Raw genomic sequence first — 13,091 nt, 5'->3', positions numbered from 1 at the left:
ATTCTGAGATTAAACTGTTTTATTTTTTTTCCCAGTGGCTCTAATCCTCTTCCGTATGAACCTGATATCAAAATTACAGGATTTATGGTGACCATGATAGTTTTTCTGGATATTTTTGTGGAACGCCAGAGCGACACTTATCACCATGGTAACAGGCATTGACGGACAACCAACTGCGCAGTTTCACTGATCTATAAAACATGTTGATACCCTCCACCAAACATCAGTTTTCCAGATCTGACAACCAATTTGTCAACGTACAACAATTTCGTTTAGTTAAAGCCACAACCGAGGAGGCACCACTTTCAGAAAACACTTTGCCAACAATAGTATCTCCTGGTGGGAGATCTCGTCTCGTTATTGTTCCGTCCACCTAACGGAAGATCTGCGCTGTCGGCGCAGGGCAGCGTATACCGCCCACCGCCGTTTCATTCCAACAATTGCTGCTTTTTGTTGAATTTCCTGCAGCTGGACACGCTACCATTATCATGGTCCCTTCGGTGGAAGAGATTTCTTCGTCTTTAGTGCGGGAATATCTGAGCAGGAAGGTAAGACAGCGAAGACTAGGTGTCAACAGAACTCTGTTTCTGTGAAAACCGTTGGCTAACTAGCTACCTAGCTCGTGTTAGCATTACCCTCTCAGTGGTTAGCATGTTATTTTGGGACATGTTCCATGTTATACGCTGACTTTTTGCTTTATTTATTTAATTTTTTTTCATTTACATATATAAAGGGAACAACTGAATCAAGCATAAACCCCCCCAAAGTGGTTGAAAAGCTGTAGGTTGGAGCGATATTAGGACTATTATGTGTCTTAATATGCAATTTATTGATAAAGCAATTGAAATATATTAATCGGAGCAGACTTTACATGTTTTCTGTTTATCATTAATCTTTTTTTTTTTTTTTTTACCAGCGTACTTGCTTTGTCTGATTTGCAACAAACTTAGTCAAAACAGTACATAGGGAAAATTGATGCATATCAGCAGCTGCAGCTCAAATGTTGAAGATTTTATAATTTTTCCTACTGTTCTTGAGCCTAATAAACTCATTAATGAGTTTAATGAGTTCTACTCACAGAGTAAGAGTAGAACCATCTTACTCTGTTTCCTAGAGCAGAACTAGCTACATTGAGGCGGGATTAAACTTTTATTTTTCTTTCCTCTGGAACAAGCTCCTAAAAGACACTCATAAATCATAACACAATTGTTACCTGGAAATTTTGAACAAATAAATACTAACTGTTTGCCCAGTAAGTATCATTGATTGAAGTTTGAGATTTGTAAATAAATTAGTACTTTTCATTTATCTTTTTTATGCAGTATGTGTCAGCGTACCAATGATATTATTTTGAAGTTTTTCCTTTAATTGTTGGTCACACTAATGCACGAATACAATAAAAATATCATTCATTGTCCTATTGTGGGGACATTCAAGTTTACCAGCAGCAAGTTAAAGATAAGTGGAAGCAGGCATATTTGCATTAAGGTAAAAATATCTAAGAATCTGAATAACAGACTGTACAGTAAGGACACATTTCCAACATAAGAAAAGTAGTACATTTATTAAAATTGGCATATTCAGATTAAAAGGATCACGTAAAGAAAAATATGCAAGGATATTTGTGTTTCAAAACAACAATAGACTCTACAAGCAACAGAATTGTGAAAATAACAGCAGGAATGTTAATTTAAAATAAGAAAAAAACTAAGCAAATAGTGTTTTGAGTTTGTTGGGAGTAGTGATGGTTATAATGTCTTCCTTCTAGTCAGCTTCTAGGAGGAATAATCTTATCTTGCTCCTTGGTGTTGTGTTGACAGAGTTCTTCTGTCTCTCACCTCCTGCACTGGGAGCTAGCCTTCTCGATGAGCTTTTCTTACTATTGCTGTATATAAACAAAATTTCCTCATCTATAAATGTTCCTCTCTTTGTTTTCCCTTCCATCTATCCACCCATCCCACCATACATTCATGCGTCCTTTGTTTTTTTTTTTTTTTTATGCACAGGGCCTGAAAAGGACCATTGCTTGTATGGATGAAGAACATCCACGCACGCCGGCCAGTATCAATAACCGATCACTGCTGAAGCAGATGCTTAACATCAAAGATCTCTACAGACAAAATAAGGTAAATCGATAAATGCCACACATTTATATAGATAACTGGCTAAATCGTCTGCAACTGACATTCTTAAAATTGCAGGTTCAGAAATCGCCTGTGAAAACATTGTTGGAAATCATCGTGAAGCATCACATTGAACGGTTACACCATGAACATATCCCCACAGGAGACTCGCAACATGTGGTCACAAATACAGGCTCAACATCTGATTACCCTGCAGGATCGCCATCAATGATAAATGAAACAAAAGCAGATGAAATTACACCAGCCATTTATCCTAGCAAACACAGTGAACTGAGGTATTTAACAGCTACAAACTTGCATTATTTTACTCCATTGAAGCTAGTATATTTTACTTGCATGGCATTCTTTTTTTTTACAGTTCTGAAGTGAAAGAAATATGCAGCATTCCGGTGACAGATTTATCAATGACTTCTAAGAAGGATGGACCCACTTCCTTGAATCCAAATGATTTCTTAATTGACAACACAGATTTCCAAGAAGGCCAGAAACCAATGCTTTCTAAACAGGAGAACTACACCCAAAAAGAGAAAGAAAGTAAATGTTTAATTGCTGGGGTCACCTCGAAAAACAAAACTAGCCGCATCAGGCGAGGCATGGTGACCGGACCAGTAGCTCAGGTATTTACCTTAGAAACCAGTAGATGGTATATTTCTGATATTTTTCCTCCATCATCAAATTATGTTTTCATTTCAGGAATCTAACAGAAAAAGGCAGAGTCGGAGGGTCGAAGTTTCTCAACCATTGTTCATCAGGGATGAGGAAAGCAGGAAATCTCGGGATGGACCTGAGTTGACTGTCCAAAACACATCCAGCTGGGAAGAACGAAATATAGAGTCCGTTGATTCAAAAGAGGAAAACCAGGAAGAAAAGGGCTTCAGAAGTAAAGGACAAAGAACAGTAAACACAATAAAGTAAATACTCATTTGTTACCAGTTGGATTTTATGTTTTGATAGTAGTGAAAGTGTATTCAGAACGTTATCAGAGGTTTTTTTTGTATCTTGTTGTTTCTTGAAGAGTAAAGATGAAACCAGATGCCCATGAGCTGAACGTGGCTGAGATGGTTTTAGGTAAACCCTGATAGAAAGAAATGTCATAGATGTGTTTAACAACTTGACTTGTCAAATGGATTTGTTTTATTACATTTTCAGATGACATTGATGACTCTGGTGGTCTGCCAGAAGAAGTGCCTCTTCATAGAGCCATTTCAAAGTTTACATTTCCAGGCCGTCCCATGGACCATCGCAATGCCATGGTGTGTTTCTGACCGCACTGATACAGAGACCAGCCAGGGTCAGATTCTGTTTGATTTGAGCTCGTTTGTTTAATGGTCGTTTTTTCTTTTAGGAACTGAAAACAATTCTTCTGGGTTCCGGCTTAAGTTGTTTTAGCACTGAGTGGAAAAATCAGGGTTTTACTTTTTCTGACACACCTGACCTCGGATACGGGATTGTTCAGAGAAAGGTGATTTTATCATACTTTAAAATTAATTCAAGTACATATGCTTCATACGTTTTTTTTTTTTTTTTTTTTTTTTTTTTTTTTTTTAGGGTGGTCCTTGTGGAGTCCTGGCATCAATTCAAGCTTTTTTTCTGAAGAAGCTTCTGTTTGAAAATGCTGATGGTGGAGACGCTATCCTGCAGTAAGTGAGCTTTCACATCAAACCTTTGCCTTTCTGGGTCTTAATCTAACATTTTCACATGTTGGCACTACATAACCACAAACTATAATGTGTTTTATTGTGATTTTATGTGATATACTTTTTCTAAGTTGTTTCCTTGTCAGTCTGGCTGTTTGGTCTTTTTGTTGCATCGACCTTTTTTCTCCCAAGACAGCTTCGCTTTTCCTCCTGAACAAAGTCATAGACGCATCATAATTCTGCTGTCAGCATGTTTCATTTATAAGATAATTGAAAGCTGGTTTATTAAAAAGTTCTATGTGGTAGTTAAAATTTTGATCCCAATCTAAAACTGCACACCAATTACTTGCATTCTGTTTTCTGCAAAGAGGAAACCATGTGTTATTTTCCTTCCATGTAAGAATTATTCACAACTTGGTATTCGTTTGTTATATAAAGTCTGTATCATCTGGATTGGAATTGCAGACAAGCTGGTTAAGATTGATGTTTCATTTTGTTTTCAGACGACTGAGACCTTCCAGCAGCACCAGAAGACACTGTCTTGTTTTGGCTCTGGCTGAAGTTTTGTGGAGAGCCGGGGAGGAAAAACAAGCTGTAGTTGCAATGTAAGACAACGCCTGTTAATTGGTTAATATACCTGCCTCTTACGCTGAGGTTACTGTTTAACATAATATCTGCTGCAACCTAAGCTTACTTATTTAGGTCAATAAAGGGTTTTAGCTAGCACAGAGAACCACACCGTTGTCTTTTCATATTTATCTCAAGTTGTGAGAATATGTCATCTAAGGTCAGATCAGTTCAGTATGTCTGATTCAGATGAGTGGTCTCTGACAAACTGGGTTCACATCTCCACCACCTGTCAAACCTATTTATCTGAGAACTCTTCCGCATGGAACTGCTTGACCAGATGTACCACTTTTTTAAAGTCTTTACATTCTTTTGCTTTCTTTCATCTTTTTTTTCATAGCAGAAATTCAGGAAGAAGCCATTTCACCGCATTTGGACACTACAGATCTGAGGGATTGTTTGAAAAGGTACAAAGGTTCTTCTGTCTGTACGATAGGACAGTTTCCATCAGAGGTTTACATACTGGACACCCATCATATAATTTAATGTTCTCTTAATTTTGGCCTTTTTAAATGATATTTCAGGGTTAGGACAAACACATTTTATAATTTTTCTAAACTTGTCTAACATTTTTTTTAATCAATCCTAAGACTAGTTTTGATGCATGTTTGGCATAATTGTTCTACTGGAATATCGAGTTGTTTTCAGCCTCATCAAGATGGTCGCCTTTAGATTCTATTATGATGTTCAGGAACAACGAAGGAACCTCAAAGCATCAAGCCCTTTATAAATGGGAACGTTCTGGAATACCAGCGTAACTTTCCAAAATGAGGCAAGATTTTATGAGTGTCTTCAGGAGGAAAGGCCGATTGTCAGACAAAGCAAAGATTGATAGGCTTTCAGCTCAAAGAACAATGTGAAGCATAGTGGTGGCGGCATCATTTTTTCAGACTGCGTCGCTGTCGGTGATAGTTGTGCATCGCACAAAGTGAACTGACTAATTATTCAGTTTCCCCCTAAATCAACAACTGACTAGTTAAAACAGGTTTCAACCGGACCATTATCCGAAACCCAAACTGAAGCGAAGCTAAGCTTCGCCTTGGAAATGGTCTAGACCTCAACACTATTCAAAGTGTGATGGTATATGCTTAAAACTAGCTAGGGTCCATGCCACGAAACCATCAGTCCATCCATTATCTGAATGTGGTTGGTAGATACAAAACGTCTGCTCCAGAGGGCGTCTGAATCGGTGCATATACGTTTAAGCTTGTGCAAATCATCCACAGCAAATTCCAACTTGTGCATATAATTTTAATTTGTAAAAAAAAAAATTCAAGTTATATAATTAAAGGCCCAAGATTTTATGCTGAGTTATTAGGTTTTTCTATATTTTCGTTGTCTTTTGTTAAGCTTTTATTTTCAAGTCTATCTGATCTGATCTTTCTGATCTAGATGACGTGTTTCTCTGTGGATAACGTCAAAGATCTGCAGGTCATTCTAGAGCAGCATATTGAGCAGGTGAAGAACTCGCCACTTATCTCAATTTTTCTTGCCTGCCAGATATTTTGTTTTGATGCTTTTGCTCTTTGTATTTTATTCCCCAGTATGAAATGGGGATGTTCGGATGCATTCTGCTGGTCGTCTCAGCTGTTCTTTCTCGATCCATTGAAAAGTAGATGTAAACCCTTTGTGGCTCTTCAAAACAAGACATTCTGAAGAACTTGCTTTGAACTGGGTTGTATTGTTGTTAATTTTTTTTTTTTTTATCTTCTCAGAGTGAGAGAGGACATGGACCTGCATACGACCCCACTGATAGGAGCTCATGGCTACTGCACTCAGGTTTGAACAATCTATTTAAGTTGGATAATGTCAAGCCAAATTTACAGAGTTTCTACAAAGTCTGGATTTGAGTATTTCCCAGGTCTGGTTCAGTACAAAATAGAAGAAAACAAGAGACAAAAAAACATTTCTAAATATCCTGTCTAAATGTTGTTCCTTGTATATTTCCTCTTTTTTCCTACCTCTTCATCCATGCTTGTCGTCTTCTTTTTTTTCCCCCCTACCTTCAGGAGTTGGTGAATCTGTTGCTCTGTGGCAGAGCGGTTTCTAACGTCTTTGACAACGATGTAGAGCTGGACTCAGGAAATGGCAACATGACTTTGCTTAAGGGAATTAAGGACCGATGCCAAGTCGGCCTGCTGTCCTTGTTTGAACATTATAATATCTGTAAGGTGAGCTGTATTGAATTCTTCATGGTGATGGTAGACACATCTGGGATACTTGCAAGTACAGAATATAACAGAGCAGCTGAACTTTTGTCTAGCATAAACCAAGTTGTTCTGTCATCAGTGGAGTCCTACTGCACACAGAAACCATTTAACAATTGTGTTAGACTAGCATTTACATGCCAAAACATTAAATATTCATATTGTCTGCCTTAGGTGGGGGCTTACCTGAAGTCTCCTTCTTACCCCATCTGGGTGGTGTGCAGTGAAAGTCACTTCAGTGTGCTGTTTGGCCTGAAGAGGGAGCTGTTGACCAATCAAGATGAAGACCTGGAGTTTGATTTGTATTATTATGATGGATTGGCCAGTCAGCAGGAGGAAATCCGCCTCACTGTTTGTATGTTTGTATTGTAGTTCTCTAGATCTAATCATCTTTGTTTTTAAATGCAGCCAAATGCTTCGAATATGTTATTAGTTTTTTATAGATTGTTTCTCCCGATTCCCTGACACCAGGAATTACTTGATGATTAATGTTTTTTTTCCCCTTTCGATACTACTAATTCTAATTACAGTATAATTAGACAGTGACTGATTTAGACCTAGAGTATGCATGAGCAGCTGTGCTGCCATGTTTTACCTCACTAACGGTTTTCATCTATTTGGACCTTTCTTTTAATGGCAATACTTTGATTTGAACCAAACTAAAAATGTGAATTGTTTGTTCAGCTGTCGGCAAATTGGCACAGAAACACCAGGAAGTTGACGCTGATCTCATTCCTCCACTTGAGCTCTGCATCAGGACACGGTAGGACCTTGTTTTGCCCATTTTTTTCTTTTTCTTAATGTGCACAATAACTGATAACTTTGGTTAATTAAATAAAAGTTATACATCATTTTGTGTTTACCTGGATTTGTTCTTCGTGTCCTAAAAAGCTTGGTTTTGTTTTCATGCAGGTGGAAAGATGCATCAGTCAACTGGAATGAGACCGAACCAATTCTCTGAGTAATCATGCTGTTTAAAATGCTTAAATAATGGCTATGTTCAAATGTAACCATTTTGATGTTGTTATTTTGACTGTAAATTTATCTTCTTCTTCCTACAAAACATGCTAAAGAGAAGAACAAGATGGTGAACAAAAAAAAAAACAAGTCACAGCATGAATTCAGTGTCTGGGTTAAAAGTTTAAATTCTAATTTAAAAATGTGAATGTAAAAATTAAATCAATACAATTAGAAAACATGGTTATTAAAAAACAATTTCCTGCATTGTACTTGTTGCCATAACCATTTTTCCTTTAACCACAAATATATTTCATTTTAATCACAGTTACTCCTAAATGAGATTGCTTTTATTTACAAGGAGTCTTGAAGATTTCATGAAAACAAAAAACTGTAAATGTAAACTTTCTGTGGCCTTTTACTATTTAGCAATATTTTTAAAATGCTTTCCACCACAATTTTATGTATATTAACTTTATTTTTGGCAGATAATTAAACAAGAATTTTCTACAAACAGTGATGTCTCCTTTGTTTAATTAACAAATGTATTTCTTATTTTTCTCTTACAGAGGTTTTTACATTTTTGCCCAAAATCAATCATACCCACTCGCCAGATTTAGATTTAAAGTAATGGAGTGGATATGTTTGCAAGAGGTTGTCTAAAATTGTTCATACCCATTGATTTATTGGATTGTGAGATTATGGGAATATTTAAGCCTCTGCACCCAAATACCCCATGTTTTTCTAAAACATCTTAATTGGACAGATTAATTGTGAACAAATGTTTTCTTTGAATAAACAGATGAAAATGTCTAGATGTCACAAAGTTACAGTGGTATTCATATAAAGTATTAAAAACCATAAATAATTGCACACTGGAAACTGAGAATGTGGTAGTCAAAAGTGGCACCTTCTCTTGCAAGATTAGTGTAATAACAGGTTTTTTTAAAAAAAAAAACAAAACAAAACAAAAGCAAAGATCACTAACGCCATCTACGTATAAGAATGTGGGCAATTCTGGATGTAAAATCTTGAAGATCTTTGCATAGTGCTGGATTCTGTGGGTCTTGACTGAAAAGCCTACATGTCCTTTGCAAATCTTGTTGAGGCAAAAAAAAAAAAAAATGAAGTGGCTCAATTTGATTAAAGTTTCAAAGTTTGAGACTGATTAGACGGAGGCCTCTCAACCTTAAAGAATATCAGTGGAAAGTCATTAGCTCGTATGTAGTAGTGTCACTTTTATTAGTGAGAGGGGTATAAATAATTTTGGACATTTAGTTTTTTTAGTCACATTTAAACGGAAATTTTTTATTTTATTTTATTTTTTACCACAATAACGAACATCGTCATTTTGTTTTCTTTGAAAGTTGCGTGCATCATATCCAATCAGCAAACGGCGTCCTTGCTTTAACCTGTTACTAGACTGAGAATCTGATGGAAAAATAGCCATTTTTTCTCAGTTGTTTAATTAGTGTATTTAAATTAATGTATCTAATTTTATCACTGGAATCAAACTGATGAGGACATTCGGTGTAAAGTATTTATCACTGATCATCTGGCTTCACAGTTCAGCTCAAACTAACATTTGCATTAAGACTTGTTAACCTTGACATTTAAAGCAGAAATAATCAAACATATCACTGTTTGTAATACAACATATTTATTGTCTTAAGTTTTTTTTTTTGTTTGTTTGCTCATTTGAATCATGAGCTTCAAGCTTTTTCTTTCAGTACAATAAACCGAGATCACATGATTTCATCACTTTGAGATAACAAGGATCGAAGAGAAAGATGTCTTCCAGTAATTTGTTTTGGTTTTTCTTCAAATTGAAAGGCATCGCAGCGCTCTCAGTGCGGGACATGCAGAGGGGGTGGCAGAGACTTATTGCCAACACCTCAAGCACAGGGGGATCAAAGACCCTTCAGCTGGCAGAACAAGCAGCTCCCTCCTCGTCAAACCGCTGCACACCACAGACCAAATCACTGATCAGCTGTGGTTTGGGTCAAAATGTGCATCAACACATTTTCACCAAACAGAACCTGTTTCATTTACTGTCAACATTTCCCCTTTGGCACAATGAAACTGTTGGGGAAGATTTCACTGTGATGATGACAGCTTATTCATCTTTCATTTGTCAAATCCTTAATTGGGGCCTTGTTTGAATGTATATTATTGGTGACTCATGTGGGATTTGTGCATTCCCCAAAAGATATAAGAAGAGAAATGAATTAATCATGAGACATGGCGTAAATCTATTCACCCTCTGACAGTTTTACAGCCACTGTGGCTACTGCATGCACTAGATGCTTTGCCTGAATAAAGCCTTAAGGGTCTCCAAAATTGGATTATCGTGTGCACTTTTGTCACAAAATTCTTCTGCGCATGAGGGGAGAGGTGGTTTGATATACGTCATAAGTAACCATGCCATGTGTGTCAGCATGAAATCTGTTCGACAAGCATGTTATTATGTTTGCAGGGTTAAAGACAAAAATCAGGCCAATGAATTGCCCTTAGTGAGGTGTTAGCAGCAATGAAGGAATGGCACCAGATGTTCAAATTCACTATAAAGACTTATGACAATGTCTTTTAAAATTAAAGCACAGCGTTCTGCTGAAGTATTAACGGTTTTTGAACTTTAAACCACAACTTTCAAAGTATTTTACTTTATGTGATAGATTGAAACCAAGTTGTGCAAAAATTAGAGTTGAAGTAAAATGACATGCTTTTTGAAAACATACTTTCTTACGAATAAAACAATTGAACAGTGTTTAGTCAAACTGAATCCTGCTTCTCTCCATGTTTGACCTAAGTTGAACCAGAAGACCTGAGTGGTCTCGAAGGTTGACACAATATCAGATCTTTAATGTTTTCTGGTGCAAAGCCAGCCAGTTATTTATAAACTAACAAAAGTATTTTAAAGTATATTATCTGAGCTACAGGGAGCCAGTGTAAGAACTTTTAACCCGAGGGTCTGTTTTCCTAGTTTTAGTGAGATCATGAGCACCAGGGTTCTGAATCAGCTGCAGCTGCTTTACATTTCGGACAGAACTGTGAAGACACTATTGTTAGAATAACAGTGTAAATCTTTTGGAATATGTCCAGCAGCTTTTATTATCTACAAACTGAATCATTTTCTTATTTTTCTTTAAAAAAAAAAAAGAAAGAAAATGGGTCAAACCCAGTCAGAATGGATGGAGAACATATTTGAATGTCAATTTTCAAGTATTATCTAAGGTTCTCAATTGTATTTTGGTCTAGAATTAAATAAGAGTTTATGAAATATTTAAACGGGATATTTCATAGTAGCTTAATCCTGCCTTCAATTCCTCGATTACTTTACCCTTGACCCGTCTGCTCTGTTCCTTTGGTCTTCATGCTTCTGATCATTAAACTTGGCGTTGTCACGGAAACCTCTAAGATTAAATATTTCACAAGTGGGAATTGTTTGTAATGGATGTTATTTAGACATATCAAATTACAAGAGGCTTAATAAAAATGTGCAGTTGTGCACTACTTTGTCTTGGTCTACCACAAAAAGTTCCCCAAAGCATACTGAAGTTTGTGGTTTGGAAATATGAAAATGCTTAAGGAGCTGTTGGCCATAACACTGGAGCAGAAGGTGACGACATTAAGGTGTTTCCTCTCTTCACCCCTGGGCTTTGGCAAGGCCGGATGCAGTCTGACAGGGAGGAAATGGCATGGCTTTGGTCTCTGTTTACTATTTATTACACCAAATTTCTCAAAGGTACCAGAGAGGGGATTTGATGCTTGTGTGTAATTGTGTTAAAGCCCTCCCACATGCTATCCCCAGTGCATCTTCTGTCTCCTCTCCTAATCTGTGCTGTTTGTCTCCAGATAAGTGATATCCTCCTCAGATTAGGATCCAGTGTCCCTGTCCTGCCCACCCGGAGGGAAAGGGATCCCCTGTGCGTCCCCTCGAGGTGCAAGCTGTATTTTTAGCAGCTTAATCCTTTTATAGCTTCAGCCGTTTCCTTAATTGGCTCAGGTAATCACCGCATATTTCGCCACATGTTGCTCAGGGTGGATTTATGTGTGCAAGTTTGACAAGTACACAGAGGTTGGGTGAAGCATAAATTTCAAAGCTGAACTCCTCCATTCGTAAGGAGGCTGTGATTTGTGGAGCAGAGGCTATCACATGGTTTATAGCCCTGCGAGACAAACCTCATATCAAGTTGGAAACATTGCCTAGATTGAGATCCCAGTCCCAGCGACAGTATCTGTACACACCATTAAACATGCTCCTCACCAACTCAACTTTTTTCCACGGATGAGTTTATAATGATGGCGCAAAAAGCCAAACTATTAGTGAATAATGCATGAGGCTGTGAAAGAAAAGGCTCCCGCTCAGTCTGTGGAGACAAGCTGACGTGAGAACTGAGCTGTTGTAATCTTTGGCTTGTAGTTTGTGTTTGCTCAGAACCTTATCCATCAGCAACCCCCCTTGTGTGTGCGTGTGTACGAGTGTGTGCCTGACTCAGTGTTTGTTTCATTACTTAAACAAAAAACAATCACTGTCAATATTCTCCAGACCAGAAATCTCCCACTTCTGCGGTTCCAGGGGACGTTATAGCACTTTGTTAGAGTAAAGTTATCCAAACGCTATAGAAAATTAAAATGGTCAATTTGAATTTCATTACAAGGGAGCTTTTATTCTAGGCCAACTGTGTTTGTCTTGATTTCCTTAATATCATATGTGCAGTGTTTGGTATCTTCTAATTGTGGAGCGATAAAGAAAACACACATGAGAAAATAAACCTTATCTGGCCTGAGAACAAGTAAACTGGAACACAATGTGAGAAGTGGTTCAGATTTCACTCTCATGTGACAAGTGTTCAGAAGTTCAAGCACCAGAAACACTTTGCTTTTCGATGATACAGATCAGTCAGTTCCCTTCTCTGCGTTTGAGTTTTCTCACAAGCGCTTTCCTTGAACCAAACAGATGTTTTCAAGCATTAAACTTGTGCTTTCTTGTGGGAGGGTTTTTTTTGTATGGTTTTATCTACTGTATGTTTATTTTTTTGGCTGAGCAAGGATTGCTCAACCTCCTGTTCGTTCCAAGGCATCTGATAGCCTTGATTAAGTGAGTGACTGCAAATGCGAGAGTCTACCAGACGATCTGCAGTGACCTCCAAGAAAAAAAGGGAGGTGAGTGGGTGGACTCAGTGATTATAGCACCTGCTCTGAGTGGCAGGGACAGCAGCGTCTGAAAAAGGTGCTGAAAAGTGCAAAACAAGCATTTGACCCAAAAAAGCAATCCCATAGCAACACGGTTGTGATGAAACCCAGCTTCTTTCCCGACTGTTTACAAATTCAGACGAGGAGAAGACAGCTTTTTTCTGTTAAAAGTGAAGTGTACGGAGATAAACGCATCACATGCTGTGCCAAGAACGAACCGTCCACTCCCGTGGGCTCCGTTCGCGGCCTCACCCATTGCACTGCCTGACTCCACTTTTGGCATGAATTAAAAAAAAAAAAAAATGTAAAGAAAATGCAAAACC

General features: G+C 37.7%; 1 protein-coding gene across 3 annotated transcripts; it reads left to right on the top strand.

The window, feature by feature from the left end:
• Window positions 1-150: 150 nt before the first annotated feature.
• Window positions 151-7,702, top strand: mindy4 (MINDY lysine 48 deubiquitinase 4). Of its 3 annotated transcripts, none has more exons than XM_007552761.2 (18): window positions 151-548; window positions 2,007-2,126; window positions 2,202-2,419; window positions 2,503-2,761; window positions 2,838-3,055; window positions 3,160-3,212; window positions 3,294-3,397; window positions 3,490-3,606; window positions 3,693-3,784; window positions 4,285-4,386; window positions 4,752-4,815; window positions 5,801-5,866; window positions 5,953-6,020; window positions 6,124-6,187; window positions 6,418-6,579; window positions 6,790-6,970; window positions 7,300-7,378; window positions 7,528-7,702. In XM_007552761.2, exons 1-18 carry the CDS (start codon window positions 489-491, stop codon window positions 7,574-7,576), a joined length of 2,076 nt encoding a protein of 691 aa, XP_007552823.1. In that variant the 5' UTR covers window positions 151-488; the 3' UTR covers window positions 7,577-7,702. The 3 variants fall into 3 exon arrangements, with proteins under 3 accessions (XP_007552823.1, XP_007552822.1, XP_016527340.1); XM_007552760.2 differs by having other exon boundaries at window positions 4,749-4,815; XM_016671854.1 differs by lacking the exon at window positions 151-548 and having other exon boundaries at window positions 2,040-2,126; window positions 2,287-2,419; window positions 4,749-4,815.
• Window positions 7,703-13,091: the final 5,389 nt, after the last annotated feature.

This window comes from Poecilia formosa, unplaced genomic scaffold (assembly GCF_000485575.1).
Source record: "Poecilia formosa unplaced genomic scaffold, Poecilia_formosa-5.1.2 Scaffold52, whole genome shotgun sequence".
NCBI lineage: Eukaryota > Metazoa > Chordata > Actinopteri > Cyprinodontiformes > Poeciliidae > Poecilia > Poecilia formosa.
This window is presented reverse-complemented; position numbering and strand designations above follow the sequence as displayed.

Bases quoted from the DNA above. Each gene is read 5' to 3' on its own strand.
- mindy4 (XM_007552760.2), top strand. From the start codon at position 489: ATGGTCCCTTCGGTGGAAGAGATTTCTTCGTCTTTAGTGCGGGAATAT. The intron at 6,021-6,123 runs GTAGATGTAAAC...TTATCTTCTCAG, and splicing joins CTTTCTCGATCCATTGAAAA to AGTGAGAGAGGACATGGACC. The intron at 6,580-6,789 runs GTGAGCTGTATT...TGTCTGCCTTAG, and splicing joins AACATTATAATATCTGTAAG to GTGGGGGCTTACCTGAAGTC.